We start from the raw sequence: 21806 nt of genomic DNA on the forward strand, positions 1-21806 counted from the left end.
GGCAGAGAATCATGGTGGAAAGGTGTGTGGGAGGGAAGCTGCTTACCTCTTTGCTGGCAGGAAGGAGAGGGAGCTTGTGGGAAAGTGAGTGAAGGGCTGGGGACAAGATGCACCCCTAAAGGTCCCTCCCCACAGCTCACTTCCTCCAGCTGGAACACGCCCTCTAGAACTTCCACCTCCTCCCAGTGGCACATTACACTCTGCATCCAGGAACAGGTGACGGTCAGAGCCCTTAGGATCCAGCCATCTCTCAAAGGCCTCACCTCTGAACAGTGCTTCACTGGGAATCCAACCTTGGACACATCAGTCTTGGGGGAATTTTCAGATCCAAACCAGGACACATAATAATAACCTTTTTCAGGATAAATTTCTGGAGGCAGAATTGCTGGGTCAAGTCACTATTCTCAAGCGTGAGACTCCTGATGCATATCGCCAGACTGCCCTTCAGCTGGTGATACAGCTGCAGTCCCGGAGGAAAGGTCTGTCTCCAGCACTCACAGGCTGCAAGCGTCCTGGGGCCATGTTACACAGTGTATTTTAAAATACCCTCTTTTGTTTGTTGTTCAGCAAGTCCACTCTATATTGGAAACAAGTTTGCATTTCATCTTTATTAGACTTTATTATTAATTAAATTACAGAGCCTCTGGCTTCTTTCTTTATTAACATAAAAAATTCATTTATTTTTTATTTATTTATTTTTTTAAAATATTTTTTATTTATTTTTTAGTTTTCGGTGGGCACAACATCTTATTTAATTTTTATGTGGTGCTGAGGATCGAACCCAGTGCCCCGTGCATGCCAGGCGAGCACGGTACTGCTTGAGCCATATCTCCAGCCCAAAAATTCATTTATTTAAACCATCTGGAATTACTTTGGATGCAGATGCAAAGAGTTAAACTTATTTTTTCCCAATGGCTAACCAATTGCTTTGGCACCCTTTATTTATTGTAAGATTGATTTTTTCCCCCACATAGGTAAATGCCACATGCATCACGTAATTCATAGATACTAGTGGGGTCTAGGCATCGATTTATTTTAATGATTGAAATTACTCACTTAAAATTGCCCAGTGAATATCTAAGAGCTGTTGATTTCATGGAAAGGGAGAGGTTTTTTTGCCTTTGAGAAAGAAAAGCTTTTCTTCCTGAGTCTGAAAAGATGGGTGACTCTGTTCCAACACTTCAGCTGTTTTTCCTTCTGTAGGGACCGCAGGTGGGGAAGGCAATACCTCACAGTGCAGAAACAGGAATCCAGAACCCAGAACGAGGCCAACTGGTAGGGAAGCCCGAGGGAAAACCAGCTCCCCAGGTGGAGGCTGAGGGGTGGCCACGCTCTGGGTCTCCAGAACTCCAGGTTGCCCTGGTAGCACATTAAAGACAGAGGGCTGGGGCAGACAAAGACAGTTCAATGACACGATCTTAGGGTCCAGCTTGGCATAGACTGGTGAGCCCATGGTGAACCCATGCTTGAAAAACATCCTTTTTGATGCAAAATTCATAATATGTTTGGCTACCATGATGACAAATTAGAGGTCTGAAATGAAAAAAAAAGTGGGAAATAATTTTGTGTGTGGTGTTTTGCTAGTAGGATTTCCTTGGCTCTCTCATCCTGATGGGCAGGCCTGAGCCCACAGCCAGGGCCATGCAGCGAATCTGGGGTGGACTCATAATTCCAGGCAGATAGAGAGGAAAAATAAATTGCCTTAAGTGATTGTAAAAGTGAAACATAGACGGTAAGAGGGGTCATGTCAAGTAGGATGCAGGGCGCTGCCCACCAGGGTCTCAGGATGCCCCTTGCACACCTGCGTGAGAGGTGCTGGGAGCTGTCAGGGTGCGCCCATAGCACTGCCGTTTCTCCCCCACCCTCTCTTCTGTCCTGTGATCATTTGACTTCTTACTTCATCCTCTGTGTATGTCCAGCCTCGTCCACTGCTCCAGATGGTTTTTGGAATTAGTGCCAGAATAAATAGAAACATTGATGCTTAGCTTGTTTATGTATTAAAAGATTACATTTTAAGTTGTTAATTGATAAAAATAAAGTGAAGAATACCTTTGTCTCAATTTCTTGCTGTATACATGAAACTGGTTCCTGTTCCTGGAGATTTGGCCCTTCCCACTCCTGCCCAGTGCTGCAGGGGCACACAGCCTGCTCTGGCTTGCAGTGGTCCCACATTCAGGACTCGACAAAACCCCGCTTTCTGCAGGTGGCTATTTGCTTTACAAGTAGGGCCCTATTTAGTTCCTTCCTGGGTCCTACCTTTCCTCCCTGAAGTACAGAAGCTCCCTGACCTATGATGGCTCTGGACAGTGCCCTCATCCCGAGCTGAAGGTATCATAGTGGAAGACGGTCATGTGTGCTGGCCTGCAGAACATCCCAGCAGGCAGCAGCCCCTGCGCGAGCGCTCAACTACTGACCCACAACATCCCCAGCCTTATGTTTTTTTCTTTTGTAATAATTTTTTTTTAGTTGTAGTTGGACACAGTACATTTATTTTATTTATTTATTTATGGGTGGTGCTGAGGATAGAACCCAGGGTCCCGCACGTGCTAGACGAGCGCTCTACTGCTGAGCCCCAGCCCCAGCCCCCCCAGCCCTATTTTGTATTCTATTTAGACACAGAGTCTTGCTGAGTTGTGTAAAGCCTCACTAAGATACTGAGGCTGGCTTTGAATCTGCAATCCTCCTACCTTAGTTTCCCAAGCTGCTGGGATACAGGTGGTACTACCATGCCCGACCATATCTGCCGTGTGAGTGTGTGTGTGTGTGTGTGTGTATTTATACATATATATTTATACACATACACACACACACACACACACACACACACATATATATATATATATATATATATGGCTGTGGATGGACACAACATCTTTCTATTTATTTATTTATTTTTATGTGGCTGAGGATCAGTGCACCAGTGCCTCATGCAGGCAAGGCAAGCGCTCTACCATGCAACTACAACCCCATCCCAAAATTAGTCTTTTTTTTTTTGTAGTTGTGGATGGACAGCATGCCTTTATTTTATTTGTGTACTTTTTGATGTGGTGCTGAGGATCGAACCCACCGTCTCCCACATGAAAGCCAAGCGCCCTTCTACTGAGCTACAGCCCCAGCTCCCAAATCAGTGTTTTGATGCCATTCTCATGAGGCCCGGATGAATCGTTGGTGTGGACAGCACAGGGTTTATTCAGTGATTCCTGCTGATAAACCTGTATTTGTTTCTGGTTTTCATTTTGCCACCCAAGACGGTACTGAAAGAATCACGGCTGCAGGTGCACCCTGCGGGTGACTCTGCTCCACATGGCCACGTTCCCAGGGGACAGGTAGCCTGTGACTAGCTCAGACTCCGACGGGCATGGCCAGTCCCCCGGGGACGCCCGAGTGGAGGTCACAGTCTGTTCTGCAGTCAGCAAGTGTCTTCTCTCCTCACATTCCACCTGCAGGTGACAAGGGAGTGCAGATGACAGATCTCTGCTTTCCTAGAGAAGGTACCCTTGATCAGGCCCAGGTCACCTCGCACACTGAAGAGGAGTTTGTGGGGGCGGAGGTCGTGGCAGGAGAAGGGGCACCTGCGTGGGGTCAGCGAGACACGGACTCGCGCAGGGTCTTCATTTAGGTGGGACACTAAACACAGAGCAGGCGGAGGGGTTGGAGCTTTCTTGGCAGCATTGGGCTGGGTTCAAACATGGGACAGTTGACCACTGCAAGGCCCCGGCTCACCGTAATGGGGATGGCCTGGAAGGCCAGTGTCCCCTACGCAGGTACACAAACAGGCTCTCTCAGACCTTGATAAAACCCAACAGCGCTACTGCCCCGACAGCACCCATGTGCTAGGCATGCTGGCCACTCCCCAGCAGGAGGTCACAGGATGTGAGGGTAGCTGCACCCTGAGCCTCCTCCTCCTGCAGCACAGGTCTGGTGGCCAGACATGGGATCTGAGTTTCTGAGGAGCTGGCCTTTGAGGGGTGTCCATAAAAGGCCTTCTACTGAGGCCTGTGGCCTGTGGAAGTCATCCTGTACCTGGTGCCCGGATGGAAGGAGGGTCAGCACAGCCCCAACTCTGCCCCAGCCTGGCCAGGGACTTCTCTGTAGCCAGGTATAGTCTTGTGCTGGCTGCTTCCCTTTGCCAGACCCTCCCCATGTCCCCAGAGCTTGGCAAAGGCCTGTGGCAGGGGCCGAGGACTGGAGTGGCCTCCCTTTGGCCTGGCCAGCAGGTAAGTCCTGCAGCCAGCTCAAGGCCCACAGGTTGGGCAGACCTGCTGGGGAGGTGGGCCTCCACCCCTCCCTGCCAGCCAGCACCCCCCCTTGCCCCACCCACCTGCGGGGACCTCCCAGCCTGCTGTGGGAGGGGCTGGGACACTGTTGCCTAGCAGCTCTTTGTGGGAAGGCAGTTCATGCCTCTGCCTCGCAGGGAGCATCTCCGTCCCCTCGTTTACTGTCTGCCCAGAGCTGGTGCAGAGATGGGACCAGTGTGGCAGGGAGGCCACACTTGGAATTGTGTGAGTGCCACAGTGTCTGTGTCCCCTGCAATGTCACCGTGGGGTTGGGGACAGTGCTGAATCTCTAGGGCCTGAACACGTGTGCTCAGTGAATGTCTGCATGTTGAGCTTCTGTTCAGCAGGGCTTGGGGCCTACATGGCAGAGCGACGTTCCCAGGGTCCTTGTGGCCTTGGGGGACAGGGGCGCTGGTGGGAATCGAAGGGGATGGGGCAGGGGAGGGCGCGTTGGGCTGGCCAAGGCCCGAGGACCTCCCAGCTGCCCTCTGCTCCTCTCCTCATTTAGATTCTGGCTTAACCTTGGGAACATTGGCCACTTGTACGGGGACAGGAAGGGGTCAGAGATGCTCTGGGAAGGAGGCACTGACACTCCTGTGCCTCTGGCAAGCACCCCCGAGCCCTGTGGCCCTGCCGGGTCTAACTGGCCACGCTGCATCCCTGGCCCCAGCCTAGGGTGGGCACACAGAAGCTCCCCAAGGAAACTGGCACCAAGGCACCTGCGGAGAGGGGTGGGGGTTCCATCTTATGTGATTGGCAGGTGGTCACAGTTGAGAATGTATGGAGGGCTGGGGTGCAGTGTGGTGGTAGGGTACCCCCCTGGCCCACAGGAGGCCCTGGGCTCCATGTCCAGCACGGCTAAGCTGGAAGGTGAGCACTCATGTGTGACGGGCTCACTGGGAGCCGCAGGCGTGGGCATGTTTCTGTGAACCCAGAGTGTGTGGGAACGTGGTTCCCTCTGGGTGGGTCCAGCCCTGAGTCACGGAGCCACAGAGGTCCAGGAACCAGGGGTTCGTGGTCCCCAAGTGTGGTGACGCACTGAGGAGGTTTCCCAAAAAAGTGACAGAGGAAACTGTCCCCACCGCCTGGGAAGGCCTGTGAAGACAGGGCAGTTTCTCTTTCCCTCTGACTGGGTGGTAAATTCGGGCCAGCCCAGCAGCCCACGCAGCTGGGGATCTCTTTCTGAAAACAAGTAGCCCACTTCCTACAGGCAGAGACCCAGGTGCGGGATGAGTCGGGATGAAAGGAGGGTGGCTTTGGAGATTCTCCTCCTGAGAACCGGCCCTGGGGCTTCCTAACAAGAGCAGCGGGGCACCGCTGCTTCGAGACCCTTCCACCCACTGGGGTCAGTCAAGGTCACTGCAGCACAGAGAAGGAGACGCTGTGGAGGCTGTTTCCAGGGGGAGCCCAGTCCCTCAGCCAGCCCAGAGCCGCGCTTGGCTGCTGACTGGATTCAGACACAGTGACTTCCTTGGTGTCAGTGTTCAAAACCCTAACTTACGGACAAATTTGGATTATTAAGTTGAATCGATCGTTTCTGTACAATAACAAGAATCAGAGTCCTTTTGAAAAGAAGTTGTTTCTTTATTCCAAACTTTTGTCCCCTCCCCCATTACAAAAATAATAATCAGATTGTCCCAAAGATTCACACAACACCCCTGAGCACAACAGTATTGGAAATCCTCCAAAGCCACAGCCAGGAATGGCTGCATAAACCCCTCGAGACTTCACACACACACACACACACACACACACACACACACACGAACCCAGAAGCCTTGATAAATTCTTAGAGAATACAAATCAAATTTGTAAAACAATTAATCTTCTGTATTCTATATATTATGTATTAAGCATTTTCTCTATCATATTCTGTATTTATAAGATTTCAATTTTCGGTTTGAAAAAGCTATGTGCAGACAGAAGTCTGGAAGAATGAGAAACTTTTAAACACGTGCTTTGATGATCTGCAATGTTCTCTATTTGGATTTTTTTTTTAAAAAATGTTTTAGTTGTAGTTGGATATTTCTTTCTTTCTTTTTATTTGATGCTGAGCATGGAACCCAGGGCCTCACAGGCTGAGCCCCAGCCCAGGCTCCTCTGTTTGGATTTTTAAATTTCTTGTGACTCTTCCTCTACATCCATACCGTGGAAGGCTCACCTGCAGCTCAGCAAGTCCCCACACTGGATGCCCTCCTGCGCCCGACCCCCAGCTGCAGAAGCAGAGCCCCCAGGCCTCCTGCTCCCTCCCAGGGCAGCAGGAGGCTGGCCCTGGTGTCTGGTTGGTGCTTTGCCTGGGCCTGTTCCCCGCCCTTGGGATACAGGCAGGTGAAGTGGCTGTCACTTGGGGTCTAGCCATTCCTGGCAGCTGTCTGGACCCCGTGAGGCCGTATTGTCATACTGCTATCTGGTCCCTTTGATGGGCATTCAGCTTGTTCCCAGCTGGGGCCTGAAAACCAGGAGCACATGAACAATCTCATGCGTGTTCTTTGTACATGTCACTTCTGAAGTGTCCTGGGCAATGTGTGCCAGGCAGAGGATGGCAGTTGGTTGCTTGTGCATGTATCTTGCCACAGTGTCCCCAAGATGGTGGCTGCAGCTCAGTGTCTTCCTCAGAACCCAAGCCAGGTGCTGGGTGCAGACTCCTCACCGCAGCCCCCACCGATGCGCCAGGCTGCTGTGGCTCCTGGGCGGCCAGAGCTGAGCCTGCAGGTGGGTGCCTGTGGCCCGGAAGACAGACGGGGGCAGGCCGGTCCCAGCGCAGCCATTGCAGCAGCAAAGCACAGACAGCAGCAGGTAGCCCTGGGGCCAGGGCCTCCGGCCTGTTCTTCCTTCCGCTGCTTGCGGCCGGTGTGTGCTCAGTCTGGGCCTCAGTCTCTCATCGCTCACACAGGAGGCCTGGCCAGGGCCTGCCTGACGAGGGACGCGGGTCCAGCCAGCCCGAGCCTCTTACCTCTCCCCTCAGCCATGGAAGGTGGCCCGTCCCTGTTCCCAGAGCTGATGGGTAGGAAGATTCGGCTCCTCTGGAGGTCACTGCGTTTGCGCCCTCCTTGCCCCCGGCCCACGCGCAGCCCTGCCCCCGGCCACCTGCGTCTCAGATGCTGGAGGGGATGCGCTGCCCCCCCGCCCGGCCCCCCATCCGTCTTTTCTTTCCTGTTTTCTGCGACATGTTAACATTCTGTGGCTGCCAGAGGCCTCTGACCACAGCTGGTGGCCCACACCCTTCTCTGAGCAGGCACAGAGAAGCAGGTGGGCTAGGTTCTCCGGGTTGGGCGGAGGAGGCCTGCTCACCAGTCCTGGGCCCTAGAGCCCAGGGCAGGACTAGAGGACACACAGGGACCTTTCCAAAATGCCCAGGTCCTCCTCTGCACCCAGCTCGGTGTTGCCTGTCCTTCCTTGGCCACCAAGGCTGAGGGACCAATGAAAGGTGGGCAACCTGCTGTCTCTCCCTTCCCAGGTGACCCGAGGCCGGCAGTCCCTGGGGCTCAGCCCTCAAGAGCAAGAGCAGTGAAGTCACTTAGCCAGGAGGTGCTGGCCTCTGGGTGTCCCGATGCTCCCTGCCCCCAGTCTGTATACCTACTGCTGGCTACAAACGTGCATCTCAGATGTAAAATGAGGACGTACAAATCACATCCTTGTTGTTTCTCCTCAACTGAGCGTTAGCATTCTCCTGTAAGTGGCTCTTGTCATAACAGGAGTCACTGCATCTTTAACCCAGGACTTTATTTTTACAACTGAGATATTTTCATAAAAAGGGCAGAGAGTAAGAGAAGAAATAAACAAGCCGTGGGAGAGGAGACGTGAGCCTGAGAAACTCCCTTGTAGAGGGGAAGGCCTCAGAGACCAACAGGGCTGCCGGGAGCCTTCGACATAGCTGGCCTCCCACCATGAGGGCAGGGAGGACATCGGCCTTGGCCTGGGAACGCACAGGAGGCCATCCCAACTCCATTCCACGAGCCTCAGGAGCCAATGTCACCACTCTGCCAGGAAAAGCAAGCGGCAGCAATGGTGGCTTACTGGGCCCCACCAAAGCCCAGGCGGGGGAGGCAGGAGCCAGAAGAGGTGCCTTGGTGGTGTTGCTGAGCGCCCGGCCAGCTCGGTGGGGACCCGGGGCCTGGGCCCTCACAAGCTGCTCCCACATGCGAGGCCTGAAGAAAGAACTTGCTGTAGTTAAAAGCGGGTGGCTCAAGAGGGTGGTCATCAAGAATGTGGTGGTCAGCAAGAATGTCCCTCTCCCACTTGTGTGGACTATTGCTGACCGATGTCTGTCTCCTCATGTTGGTGCAGTCTGCTCACTTGTAAAACCTGAAACAGGAAGGGGTGAGACGCTCAGCAGATGACAGACGCAGGCCAAATGTAGTAGCCAGGGCCGTGGTTAGTGTGAGGATGTTCTTAGGGCACTGCTGGGTCATTCAACAAAACTCAAAAGCTCAAAGTCCCAAGGATCAGAACCCAGAGCACCCGGCCCAGGGAATCCCAGCTCCGAGGTCTCACTTCCTCCGGGGCCTCTACAAATGCACAGTGAGGGCTGGACACACTGCCTGACCATGGCTCTTCCCACAGGTCGGGGCTGCGGGGCTGCAGGACATGCGACTAAGCCACAGCTGGAGGTTGGAACACCTGCTCTGTGAGGCCCAGGGACTCCTCACCATACTTGGATCACGACAGCAAGACCAGAGGCAGTTTGCAAGCTTTTTTAGCCACAAACCTTTTTGTTCAGATGACATCTTACAAGAACATGTAAACCCAGGCAGTAGATGAGAGCAGAGCTGTTTCAACTGAGGAGGGTGAGGTGGGCGCAGTGGCCCTGTGACCACCAACACTCCCTCCCTCCCTCCGCTGGTGCTAGGAACCCTGGTTTGCCAAAGCATGAGGTCCTGCCTCTGGCTCATCCAGAACTGATTTCAGGTCACTGGGGAACAAGTTAAAGCAAGAGAGTCTGGGGACAGATCACAGGGTGTGCCCAGAGCGGGGCTCCGTTCTTCTTAAGAGGCCACCATGGGAGCTGGGTGCAGGGACACACACCTGTAATCCCAGCAACTCTGGAGGCTGAGACAGGAGGGTCACAAGTTCAAGGCCAGCCTGGGCAGCTTAGAGAGATAAAGTAAAAAGGGCTGGTGTCACTCAGCAGTAGGGTGCTTGCCCAGCACCTGCCAGGCCCTGGGCTCCATCCGCAGCAGGAACAAAAATAAAAAACCCAGAACAAACAAAAACAAACACAAATCATGTGGGGCATTTTGAGCAGAGTTCTTGCTGGAGGGCTGGCCTTTGGCAGATGCCCTCAAGTTATCATCCCTGAGGTTGACAGGTTTCTGAATCCGACCCCTGGGTGAAATCGCCCAGCATGAGACTCATTGCAAATCACCCGCAAGACGTAGCTGGCTCAGGGACCCGGCGGCCTCCAGGGCCCTTTGACACACAGCCTGTCCTGGTACTAGGTGGGGTTACAGGTAGCAGAGGGGAGGCCAGCTCTGGGCAGGGAAGCAACTATGGAGGGGAGGCCCACCTCCCCTGATCTGCAAAGTGGGGTGATGGCCCTCCTCTCACACAAGCCCTGGTGAATGGAGCTGGGACAGAGCCTGGGCTCCCCAGCCCCCTTGTGCTCTGCCTGCAGGGTTGATGGGTGCAACCCACAGAGCTGAGAGCTAAGCACTCCCCCACCTGAAACACCCCGAGTGGTGTCTGTGTTCCTCTAGGTCACCCCTCTCTCCCCCTCTGTTTGTGGCTCTCTGCAGGTGACAGCTGATTCTGCTCCCAGCTGCAGTGGGAGACTGTAAACGGGGCAAGGCCCAGTGTCCAGGGCCACACGGGCCTTCAGGGCCCTGAAAGGAGCCCCACACACTCACTGTTTTATGAAGCGAAGCCGGGTTCTCCTCTGAAGACCTGGAAGGGAGAGCAAGGAGCTGGTCAGTGCAGGCTGTGGACCACTAGCACCGACCCAGAGGACCATAGGAGGACAGGGCTGGCCAGCACCTCAGGCCACCTCTGCACAAGGCTCTATCTCCAGCCCCTCACACACCCGTGGCCCCTCATGCTCACTGAGAACCTGTCAGGTGGACGCTACAACTGTCCCGTTACCCATAGGAGCTGAGGCACAGGTGAGGGGGCCACTGAGTGGCCTGCCCAGGGCCAGGCAGGTGTCAGAGGACATGCAGGTCAGATGGGAGAGGTGGCTCCAGACTTCCTGGGGGGTGGGAAGGAAGCCAGAGCAAGCCCCTCGTGTTTGATCTCCCCATCGTTACTTTGACCTCCAAAGCCCACTTAGAAACACCTGGGATATATTGATAAATAAACTGGGCAATTGCAGTTAATGAGACCAGTTTTTAAATTTTTTACTGATAAGGTCCTTAATCAGGAAAGTCTGCAGTCCCTGAGCTTCAGGGGGTTCTGAGAGCAGGGCACGCAGACCCACTGCAGGGAGCAGTGGTGGGCAGAAGAGGGTCCACAAGACATCACACCTCCCCAGGGCTCAGTGACCTGTACAAGTTAAGGGCTGTGGTCCAGGCCTTGCCTCTAATGTGCCACCCTGTCTGTCTTACAGAAGCTCAGAGAGGGGCGGCCATGTGCCCAGGGCAGCACAGCTGGAGGAGGGCAGCCTAGGTCTCGCCTCCCCCAACCCTTAGTAGGAGCCTGTGCTGGGTGGAGCCTGGGAGCCCAGAGGGACCAGGGGAGCTGCCTCCCTGAGAGGGAGGACTCAGGAGCATTACTCAAACCTCACCAGCGGTCTCTCCTGGGTCCTGGGCCCGAGCCTCCACAGCTCACGGGAGTCCCCGCTTACTGAGCACATGCTGCCCACCAGGCACTCTTCGAGGGAGAGGCCAGGCCCAAGGCCAGTCATGGGTGAGGGTGGCAGCACTGGACTCAGAGCCAGGTCGGCCTCACTGAACAGACGGCTGCCTCTGATGCAGCATGGCTGAGGCCAAGAAGGCCTCTGGCCGGGTGCTGCCCAGCAAGCCTGAGGCCTGGGTTCCCTCCCCAGCACCAGGGCCACGGGGTGGGGGGACAAACAGGAGAAGGGTCACCTCGGAGCGCCACAGGGTCCCCGGGGCAAGTCCCCAGCAGGCCCTGCTCCCCCGGAGAAGAGACCACCCTAGAGCCACTGCAGACCCCAGTAGGCCCCCAGCCAGTAGAGAAAGGGCCACTCACAGTATAGGTAGACGGCCACGCCCAGGGACACCAGCAGGACCAGGATGCCGGCCACCAGCAGGCTGAGGGTGACAATGCCACAGGGCAGACCTGGAGAGACACAGCCATGCTCAGCCCTGACTCCATAGGTAGGACATGGGAGGGAGGGAGCTGGGGGCCCAGCCCAGGCCCAGCCCAGGGCCACCCCAGGGCCCATCCTAGAAGCCCAGCCCAGGCCCAGCCCAGGGCCACACCAGGGCCCAGCCCAGGCCCAGCTCAGGCCCACCCCTGGCCCCCTGTGGGTCTCCTTCGAGGCCTGTTTGTGTGCACTTCAAACCTCTGAGGTAATTTTGTATAAAAGTTCCATGTTTCACATCCAAATATTTTTTAAATTAATTAAACTCAGGAGGTCTCTGTGTTCCAAGGAGGTAGACAATTGTCATGTATGGAAACGATGTTTTCACTGCATATTTTAAAAACCTTTGTTTGAATTTCATAAGAAATAGCTGACTGTACTTTCTTTGTACAGGTTTAAATGTGTGGTTGGCGTGCTCCTTGGCACCCTGGCTCCTTTGATAAGTTTGATTATCACCCTTGATAATTTGGTGGTCTTTCTTTTCACACTTATGCATACATGATTTCCACAGATACTTAAGTTTTTTTTTTTTTTTTTAATGCAGTGGATTCCACTGTACAGATTATTCTGCAAGGGCTTCGCCCTCTTCATCTGATCGCACAGCATGTTCTTTTCCCCAGCAATTGATACGTGACTGTATGGATAGGCATGGATTATTTAGCCATGAGTGTGCAACTGGACCGATTCCTGTGTTTTACAAGCAACCCTCGGAGAACATCCTGGTATGTTTCCTAATACGGATGTCTTCCTGAGCAGATACTGAAGATGGAAATTACTAAATCTTAGACTCCCTCCACCTTAAATTTTTTAGGGGTGCTGGGGATTGAACCCAGGGGCACTTTGACACTGAGCCACATCCCAGCCCTTTCTATTTTTTACTTTGAGATAGGATCTTGCTAAGTTGCTTAGGCCTCACCATGTTGCTGAGGCTGACTCTGAACTCCCAATCCTCCTGCCTCAGACTCCTGAGCCCTTGGGAGGTGGTGTGCATCGTGGTGTGCACTACCATGCCCAGCTCATGTATGAATTTTCTTCTGTGAGCTGGCACTCTGTTCCTTTGCCCATTTCGCATATTATTTAAGTAGCAGAGGTTGGGTTTGTTTGTTTTGTTTTTTCTGTGCTGGGGATGGAACTCAGGACTTCAGGCATGCCAAAGAGCACTGTACCACTGAGCTATACACCCCACCCAGGAGCAAAGCTTCCATTCTTAAAGTGATGCCCCAAACCCTTCTCCAATACCTGTCGGGACCTGTGGTTGGTCCCTCTAGTAGCTGAGGTCCAGAACTGAGGCACAAGGGTGACGGGGCAAGGCTGCATATTTTGGGCTTGAGGTTAACAAAATTAGGAATCATCTTAGATGTCAGGGAGGAGGGAGTTTGTACTGAATGCAGCGTGCCAAGGGCAGACTAGGTGCAAGCCCTCATCTTGTGGGGAAGGAACGTTTTGAGGCTCATAAAACCAAGATTCAAATAGGTTCAATCATAAACCTGAGGTTACCCAGCTTCTATGAGGCAGGACCAGGTGCAGATACCGGTCATCCGAGTTCTCAAGCCCTGCCTGGCCCACCTGTGCTGCCCGAGCTCCTGGAAGGGAACCTGCCATCGCTGGGAGGGCACAGGCCAAGGCCAATGACGGGGACATGGAGGCTCCTGCACAGGCAATGGGTTGGAAGAGAGGCCCAGCTCTCTCCAGGTTCCTGCCCGGCTTCCACTCACCTTCTCCAGCTCCCCTCAACTTGATGAGCCTCAGAAATGTGGCTCTGGGTGGAAGCAGCCAAGCGTGAGACCAATGGAAGCACCCAGATCATGTAGTTATGTTTATACGAACTGCCAGGGGCACAGACTGGGGAGGTGGAGAGGGACTCATGGTTGCCAGGGGCTGCGATAGGAGGACACCAGCTCTGGACACGTGCAGGGTCTCACTGAGTCCTGAGGCCTCCTAAGGCTCAATGGTGGTGCACTATCCTGAGTCCCATGCTCCAAGAGTCCCCAAGTCCGCATGCTTAATGTGGATGTTATGGTTGGCAGACTATAACCCTGACGGTTTTCAGAAGTCCTGGAGGTGGCCTCAGGGCGCCTGAGGATGGCCGCCTGGAAGCCTTCCTGTGGAGTGGTCACTACCTGCTGGAGCTGCTGTGCAGCTGGGGTCATGGGCTGGCTGAGCCAGGGCCCCACTGGGCTGCTCCCTGTGTCCTGCTCCCTGTGTCCTGTTCTGTGGTAGTACCATCTGCCTCAGGGCCTCAGGCCAAGTTGTCAGGGCCTGGTGCATCATGGACCTAGGCCACTCTGCCCCCCTTTCTACTCCAGAAGCTTTGCCCGTCTGCACAGGGGCTCTGATTTCCCTGAGCTGAGCCCAAGTCCTGTGGGTGCCCCTCCTCAGCCCCTGTCAGGCACTCTGTATGGTAACAAAAGCCACCCACTACAGAAGTCAGTCCCGTGGGGGTGGGGATGCTGTGGCTTGTCTCTGGGAAGTGGCAGATGGTACTTTCTGTTTGTCACCAGTTACTTTTAGGGTCTGAGGCCGGTAGTTTTCCAGAAACACGTTTGGACTGATGATCAAGAAAAGTGTGTGGGTGGACACATTGTGTGCGTGTGCCACTTCAGCTATGGGGTCTGGTGCTTACAGCATAGATGGGCCGTTCTGTCCACTCACTGACCAACAGACAGTGAGCCCATCCCATGTGTTAGGTCCTCAGTTAAGCATTAAAATGGGGAGAGGGGCTGGGGCGTGGCTCAGTGGTGCAATGCTTGCCTAGCACATGCAAGGCCCTGGGTTTGATCCTCAGCACCACGTGAAAACAAACAAATAAATAAAATAAAACTATTGTGTCCATCTACAACTAAAAAACAAAAAATAAATGGGGAGAGTTTTAAAGCTTAAAGTGTGGCTGAGGGTGACAATGCCACAGGGCAGACCTGGAGAGACACAGCCATGCTCAGCCCTGACTCCATGGGTAGGACACGGGAGGGAGGGAGCCGAGGGCTGGTTTTGTGCGTGTGTGTTTTTGTTTTCTGTTAGTGCTGGGGATTGAACCTCTGAGCTACAATCCTTAGCCACATCCCCAGCCCTTTTCATTTTCTATTTTGAGACAGGGTCTTGCTAAGTTACCCAGACTGGCCTTGAATTTGTGATCCTCGTCCTTAGCCTTCCGAGCTGCTGGGATTATAGGAGGGTGCCATAGCGCCCGGCCTGGGTTGGGTTTTGTTGAACAGTCTTTCTGAGGCACAATCTGCGTATCATAAAGCCCCTGTTCCCAGTGCACAACATGGTGGCTCTTTCCATCTTGGTAGAATGATGTGACCATTACCATATTCTCACTTTTGTCCATACCCCCAGAAAGAAAGAAACCCTGCACCCCCAGGAATTGCTTCTCTGCCTCTCTGTCTCTCTCCCTCTGAGCTGCATCCTCGGGCCACTCCCCAGGTCACTCTCCAGCCCTCCCTGGGTGGCCGCTCACCCGCCCTCTGTTCCTATGGAGTGCCACCTGCACATTTCATAGCAGGGCACCGTGTAGCACGTGGCCTTCTGGGACTGGCCTCTTCCACTGTGTAGCAGTTCCAAGGTCCAGCCAGGGCACCTATCGGCTCTTGGTTCTTTACGTGGCCGATGTGCTGCTGTAACAGAGGCCATACTTTATCACATTCATTAGCTGGTGGACATCTGGGTTGTTTCTGCTTTCAGCCAAAATGAACCATCATGTGCAAGTGTTTTGGTGGTAGATTCTCCCTGGGGTCTGTCTGTGATGATTTCTGAGTCTGACCACTGGACAGGGAGCTGCTGTTGCTCAGTGTCCCTTCTGGACCCAGCTCAGGCTGGGGAATCAGGCTATAGAGTGGACACTTGGCAAAGGCTTGGAGGAAGAAGGAGGGGAGGAGGGAGGGGAGGAGGAGAGGAAGGTGGGAAGGAAGGAGGGGAGGACGCCTGCCTCATTCTGAGGGTGCTGGGGATGGAGACTCACCTTTCTGGGCCGTCAGCTTAGGGCGCTGGCAGGTTCTTTTCTTGGGGATGGACTTACTGGTGGGCTGGGCAGTGGTGGGAAGAGCATCGACTACAGAAGGAAAGCAAGACACACCCGAATCAGATAAACAGCAGGTGGATGTAGAGACAAATTCAAAGCTGCCTACATCATAGGCACAAAAGTCCCTATGATGGTCCCCTGGGCTGTCACAGGGATTCAAGTGACAGAGCAAAAGAATTTTGATCCTTTTCTGGAATCTCAGATGTATCTGAGGCCCAGGAATGGGGGCCAGCTTTGGGTCCTGCAGAGAGGGGCTCTGCAGCCCCCAGACCTGAGCAGAGCCAGCACCCTGGTCGGCCACTGTGAGACGGCCACCATGAGAAGTGGGAAAGCCTGCACACTCTCTGGGCTTCAGCGTCCCCACCTGCCACAATAACATGACTCCACCTCCTTCTCAGGGTCGCTGTGGCTGCAAAGTGTGTGAGGGCTGCCTGGCAGGAGGCCGTGAGCTGCCACCAGAGTCCCCAGGCCTTGGCACAGCCACCCCTGAGCCAGCAGAGAGGCTCATGGGAAGGGGCCACCCTGCTCCCGGACTGAGCCATACAGAGCACCTGTCTGGGATTGCTCTCCCTCTCAGCTGTCCTTGAAAGTCTAAGGGGACCTATAGTCTCCACTTCAATTTCAAAGGTGAACTCCAGCAATGGGGGCTGGAGGAGGCCTCGCAGGCCAGTGCTTGGCTAGGCCCCCAAGCACCACTGCCCTCCTTCCCCAGGCCAGTGTCCCCTGCTGCAGGGTTGGGAGAGGGCAGTGAGGCCACCCCCAGAGGGAAGGGAGACCCAGGGTTCTGCAGAGCTGAGCGAGCCGTGAGCGTGCATGGCGGCCACCAGCCCTTGCCCCCCTGGGCCGAGGAAACTCCTCAATGAGGCCATCTTTTGGCAAAGTGGTAAGACGAAGAGGGAAGCAAGCTGAGCGTGACCTCCAGAGCCGGGGGAGCAAGGAGGGGTGGCTGGCAATGGTCCCCATGGGCTGGCACCTTCCATACGCAGAGAGGACACGGGGCCTCTTCTCCTGGGCCTCCTCTGGAAGGTGGAGGACGCGGCAGCTTTGTCTGCTCTATGGTGTACCTGGGAAGAACTGAGGAAACTAGAACAGACTGTCTGAGCTCCCTGGCGCTTCAACCTGAGAGGACGGCCCCTGCGAGCCTGGGCCTAGCGAGCAGCTGAGGAGGCCTCTGCTCAGAGGCTGTAACAGCTTGTTCAGACCAACCGGGGAGTCAGGATCTGAACCCAGACCTTGGTTCCATCCCAGCACTCCTCTTGCACCACTCTGCTCCGGGCACCAACGTTTTCTGACAAAGGTGGAACACTTAGGCTGACCTGAGCCTTAGGTGACCTGAGGGTGCTGGGGACCACGGTAAGAGGATGAACAGCGGGCTCGGCGCTTGTGGCCCGAGAGCTCCACTGGCCTGCAGGGAGCCCCTCAGCTGGAGCAGGAGCCCGGAGGAGATGGGGCTGGCACCACGGACCTGGGCCTTGCTGGGGCTTGGGGCGGGGGCTTGTTCTGTTTTAATTCCTTCTTGCAGAGTCTCGTTCTCCTCAGCTGCTCTCTCTCTCTCTCTCTGGCCTTGGAAGGCGCAGGCCCTCTGAGCCCTGGGACACCTCGAGGCCTGGTGACGGGCCTCTCCACCACCCAGGCTTTTCTGACACACAGGACCTCGGCCACACAGGTGGGTGCTAGCTCTGCACACCTGGGCTCTGGGGAGCTTCGGGAGCTGTGGCCAGTCCTGGGAGGTGAGCAGTGGCTTTGAAGCCAGGTGTGGGGGGTGGGGGTGGAGGTGGTGAGAGGTTTCTGGAAAACAGTGGCACTTACTCCACAGAGACTGGAGTCTCACGGTGGGGAGATGGGGGCTTTCAGAGCCAAGGCTGTAAACCAACCGCAACCCAACCCTCAAGCCGGGTTTCAACACTGTTCCCCGAGGAGGCCTTGCTTCTCGCCCAGAATCTGACCCCAGGCTGAGGACAGGCATCGCATCACTCTGGCTTTTGTCTTCCTAACTCAGCCACTGTCCCCAGCTGTCCTGCACCTTCTTATGCTGAGCAGTGTGATTATTGGGGTTCCCCAGTCCTGCTCTGCACCCCTGGTGGGTGGAAGCCGTGGGAGGCCCGACCACAGGCTAAGCTGGGGAAGGGGCCACAGCCGGGTGCAGGCCTGAGGGAATGTCCACTTCCCTCTCCGCCAGCACAGCAGCCCCTGGCCACGTGCGGCTGGGTGTGTGCCAGTCTGGGTGGACACGCCACAAGCATCAGTACACCCTGGCACTCAGTGTGAGCACGCTGTGAACTGCGCGATGGCTGAGTAAAACGTCACATAAAGTCTTCCACTTGTTTCTTTTTACACTTTAAAATCTGGCTGTTAAAATTTTAACTTACACCCGTAGCTTACAGTGTGTGGCCACTGGACACTGCCTTAACTCAGGGCACCGATGCTTCTCAGGCCTGAGGGGACACAAGGCCGTCAGCAGCCCCCAGAGCAGATGAGGAAACTGAGGCCAGGAGGGAGCGGACTGCCCAAAGGCACGTGGCAGATTCACAGCACAGCTGGGCCTGGGGTCCAATTTCTTTCGTCTCTAAACTTCAAGTGCGGGCTTGAACCACAGGCCCCACAAAGAACATTTGGGGCATCTGCCCCTCCATTACCCAGACATGCTTTTGTTGAGTGTATGCAGGCGATGGGAAGCTTCTTTCCCTGTCTGCACACTTGGGATCCTGGGATTCATCCCCATCCAGCCACCACCAGGTGGGCCTGAAGGACAGCACTGCCCTGTCCCCATAAGAAGCATGGCCCCTGTCTCCTTCAGGCTCATCTGACTCCAAGTAAGATGGGAGTGGTGAAATGCCCCCAGCTGGGTGGGTACAGTACTGAGTGACACCCTGTGGCGGGTGCCTGCCCTGGCCAGGCCCACACGCGCCCTCTGTGATGCCCAGCTCTCGGTCATGGCTGCAGAGTAGGCTCCCAAGAGTGGCCAGCCCAGAGCGCCGTTCTTACCCACACTCAGCCGAGTTCCCTTCCCGAAGGTCAGCTCAGGGGCCCCGACAGTCATGCAGAAGTAGACGCCACTGTCCGCAGGCCTCACGTTCGTGAGGTTGAGAAAGTGCCCGGTGGCATTTGAGAACGGAGTCAGCTTCTCCTTGGCCACTGCCTCTCCATATGTCGTCTCTTTTGGGGGATGCCAGGAGGCCAGGAACTGGTACCAACTGTGCTCGCTGGGGGGCTGGGGCTGTCGCAGCCAGAAGACACGCACTTGGCTCAAGGAGGTTGTGGTCTTACAGGACAGTGTCACCACTTGGTGGGTCAGAGCCACCGTGAACCCAGGGGTCTGTTGGAAGGCAGAGCCGCCGTGGAGAGCTACGAGAGACCAGGGGGCAGAGACCATCAGCACATGTTCTGGCCACCATGTGAGGCCTTAGTCACACTGAGCCGGTGCCCGAGGGAAAGCCATGGAGAACCTGTCCAGAGACAGGGCCCAGATGTGAATGTGATGGGTGCCTCTGCACTCAGAGCTCACACATCTCACCACCCAGTAGATCGGCTGCCAAGTATTTCCTGTGCCGAGCTTTACCATAGGCCCAGGAGAGACAGCGGCCAGTTGTGGGTAGCACATGGATATGCTGGCCCTCAACCTGGCTTCAGGAGTTTAATCTCCATTGCATAGAGGAGAAAAGTTGGCCATGAAGGTACTTTTCCAAAGTTACTTGCAAGTGGCTTTGGATTCAAACCACCGGATCCAAAGTCTGAGTCAAAGCTGGGGCTACTCTATGCTCAGGCCTCAGTAGCTCAAGCCACTTCAGGAGAGCCGGGAGAGACTGAGTGCCAGGCAGAGCCCACAGCTGGTCTGGACGAGCTGAGGATAGCCACCACTCTGGACAAACAGCAGAAGGGGCTCACTGCCCCAGTGGCCACAGTTGTCCCCATCACTCCCAGCTCAGCGATCCACGGTCGCAGAACCCCGTTCTGTGTGGAAGGACGCACCCCAGGAGCAGGGTGGGTGTTCACGTGAGCCTCCCTGCAGGTGGGGCTTGTCCACCAGGAGCTAGAGGGGAACTCGAGGCTTGGCAGGAACCTGCCTCTGCTGTGGGCCATCTGTGGGACCGAGTCTAGGCCTGAGACGCCGTGAGGGAGGTGGCTTCCCGCGGCTATCTTGTAGCAGGGCCCAGCAGAATCAAAAGCCCCAACTTGTTTCCTTCCCCTTCTTCCTGGTGAGAGTTGTTCTCTCTGGACTTCCTATTGCTGAGAATGGGGACTGAAGAGCCACCCCTGGCCCAGGCAAGACGGCCTGTGACGACCTCTCTGGCTAGCACAGCCTTGCTCCATCCCCAGGCGACTGTCTCCTGGCCTTGGTTTCTAGGGTCCAGTGGGGACAGACTGGCTGCTTCTCCCAGTCCTGGCCAAACAGCCTCAGATCCCTCAGTGCCCGTCGACATGGCTTGCTCTCTCCTTATGTGGGTGGGTGGCTGAATCCAGCCGCTGGGAGCCGGGCAGATTCCCTGGCTGGTGGCCACAGCCATCCTGTTGGCCTGAGGGCCAGAAAGAAAGGAAAGGGCACCAAAGAACCATCTCAAGCTGCAGAGCCCTCCACGCAGGGAGACACTGTCCTCCTATCCACAGCCCAGGGGCTGCTACAGGCGACAAGTAAGACCTCAAGAAGGATCCCAATGGGTCCCCTTCACAGTCATTGCCAGGTCACACAGGTTCCCAACAGGCCCATTCTGACTGGGCAAGGAGCAGAGGGGGACCCTGCAGACCATGGAAAAGCACAGAGGACACAGACTGGGTGGGCAGAGGAGGCCGGGGTGTGGGCGTGTGTGCGTGGGGCATGCAGCAGGGCGCTGCCTAGACCAGGGGTGCTCCTGCCCTACTCGTGGCTCAGGCTCAGTGTTCCCACAATGGCTTCTCCAGTACTGATGAGGTGGACCTGAACTTCCTGATGCTGCTCCCAGGCCACACGAGCTTCTGCTGACATGCAGAATGAGATGGCACCCAGGGCCCAAGTGGCAGCAGGACCTCCTCTCTTCCCAGACACCAGGTCACCCGGCAGAGGTTCCTCATTGGGGAGTTAATAAGAATCAATAACGACAGTATTTCCTGAGCTGCGCCCAGGAGGGTGTGTGTGTTTCCTCATTTAACCCTCACTGGGTCCTGAGGATTAAAGGAGACCTGTTTTACATTCAGGCCCAAGGAGGGAAGGAACTGTTCAAGGTCACACAGCCTGGCAGATGGATCCAGATTGCAGGGGCCCCAGCACCTGCGCTTGGAGCAGGTTTCTCGGCATCTGAAATCCGCCCTCCTTTCCCAGATCTAGGTTATGTGCACAGTGGGGCAGCAAATGTTCCGCCACCCAAACCCTGGCCCAGAAAGCCCAGAAGAGCCTCCCTGGGCAGTGGGGGCCATTTCCCCTCCTGCCGAGGCACGCCCTGCTCCTGCTCTCTTGATCTCTGGGCCATTTGCCTCTTGGCCTCTGGAGAGAACACCAGGCTGAGACAGAGCCCCCACTGGGCCAGACACAGAGCCAGCCCCCAAGCTGGTCTCATTGTGGCTCCCAGTAACCCACAGTTGTCTCTTCTCAGAGGCCTGTGAGGGTTCCAGAGCCACCAATGATCAGCAGAGTTCTGTGGCTTGGCCTGATCTGGGTTCTTGCTGTTTGGATATGGCTGAGCTCACAGGGTCAGAGCTTGGTGCTGTCAGGCCTTGTCCCCTGCTGGCAGAATGACAGCTTTGGGCTTTGGGGACCACAGGCTAGAGGGCAGTTTGGGGCGTGGGGGGCCTTCTTCCAAAAGGTAGTCTGGGGGGACTTAGCCAGAGGGGCCATCCTGACCCCCGCCACCTGCCAATTCCAGCGCTCCAGTCCTAACCCTGCTTCTTTGGGGAATCCCACCACACAGGACCCCACACCAAAGGACAGGGGAGTGAGGGGACTAGAGAGGGCACTTCCCGGAAGTGATAAAAATGTATCCACAGGACCCTCAGCTCAGGGCAAGTGTGGGGCTCAAAGGCCAGGCGATTCCTGGCTCCTTCCAGGGGCAAATCCCCGTGGGGACCGCGAGGACCTCTCTTCTTTCTCCCTGTACCCCTCCGTTCTTCTCCCTCCTCCCGTCCCTCCTCCTGGGTCCTCCCTTCTCCAGAGCGGCTCTCGGGCCCCGGGGTTACCGGGCTCCGAGGGACTTTCCTTCCCACGGGGGACCGAGCCTGCCAGCCGCCTCGACCCCGCCGAGTCCCGCCGAGATCCGCCCGCGTCCCGCTTACCCGCCAGCTG

General features: G+C 55.6%; 1 protein-coding gene across 1 annotated transcript; it reads right to left on the bottom strand.

Annotated features, from left to right (window-relative positions):
- Positions 1–8435: 8435 nt before the first annotated feature.
- Positions 8436–21806, bottom strand: Cd8b (CD8b molecule; the record flags this gene model as incomplete). Its single annotated transcript, XM_015506303.2, has 6 exons — positions 8436–8582; positions 10124–10160; positions 11424–11513; positions 15497–15586; positions 18542–18901; positions 21797–21806. Coding segments are annotated over 6 exons (600 nt in total), but the record flags the coding sequence as incomplete, so codon positions are not given.

This window comes from Marmota marmota, unplaced genomic scaffold (genome assembly GCF_001458135.2).
Source record: "Marmota marmota marmota unplaced genomic scaffold, marMar, whole genome shotgun sequence".
Classification (NCBI taxonomy): Eukaryota; Metazoa; Chordata; class Mammalia; order Rodentia; family Sciuridae; genus Marmota; species Marmota marmota.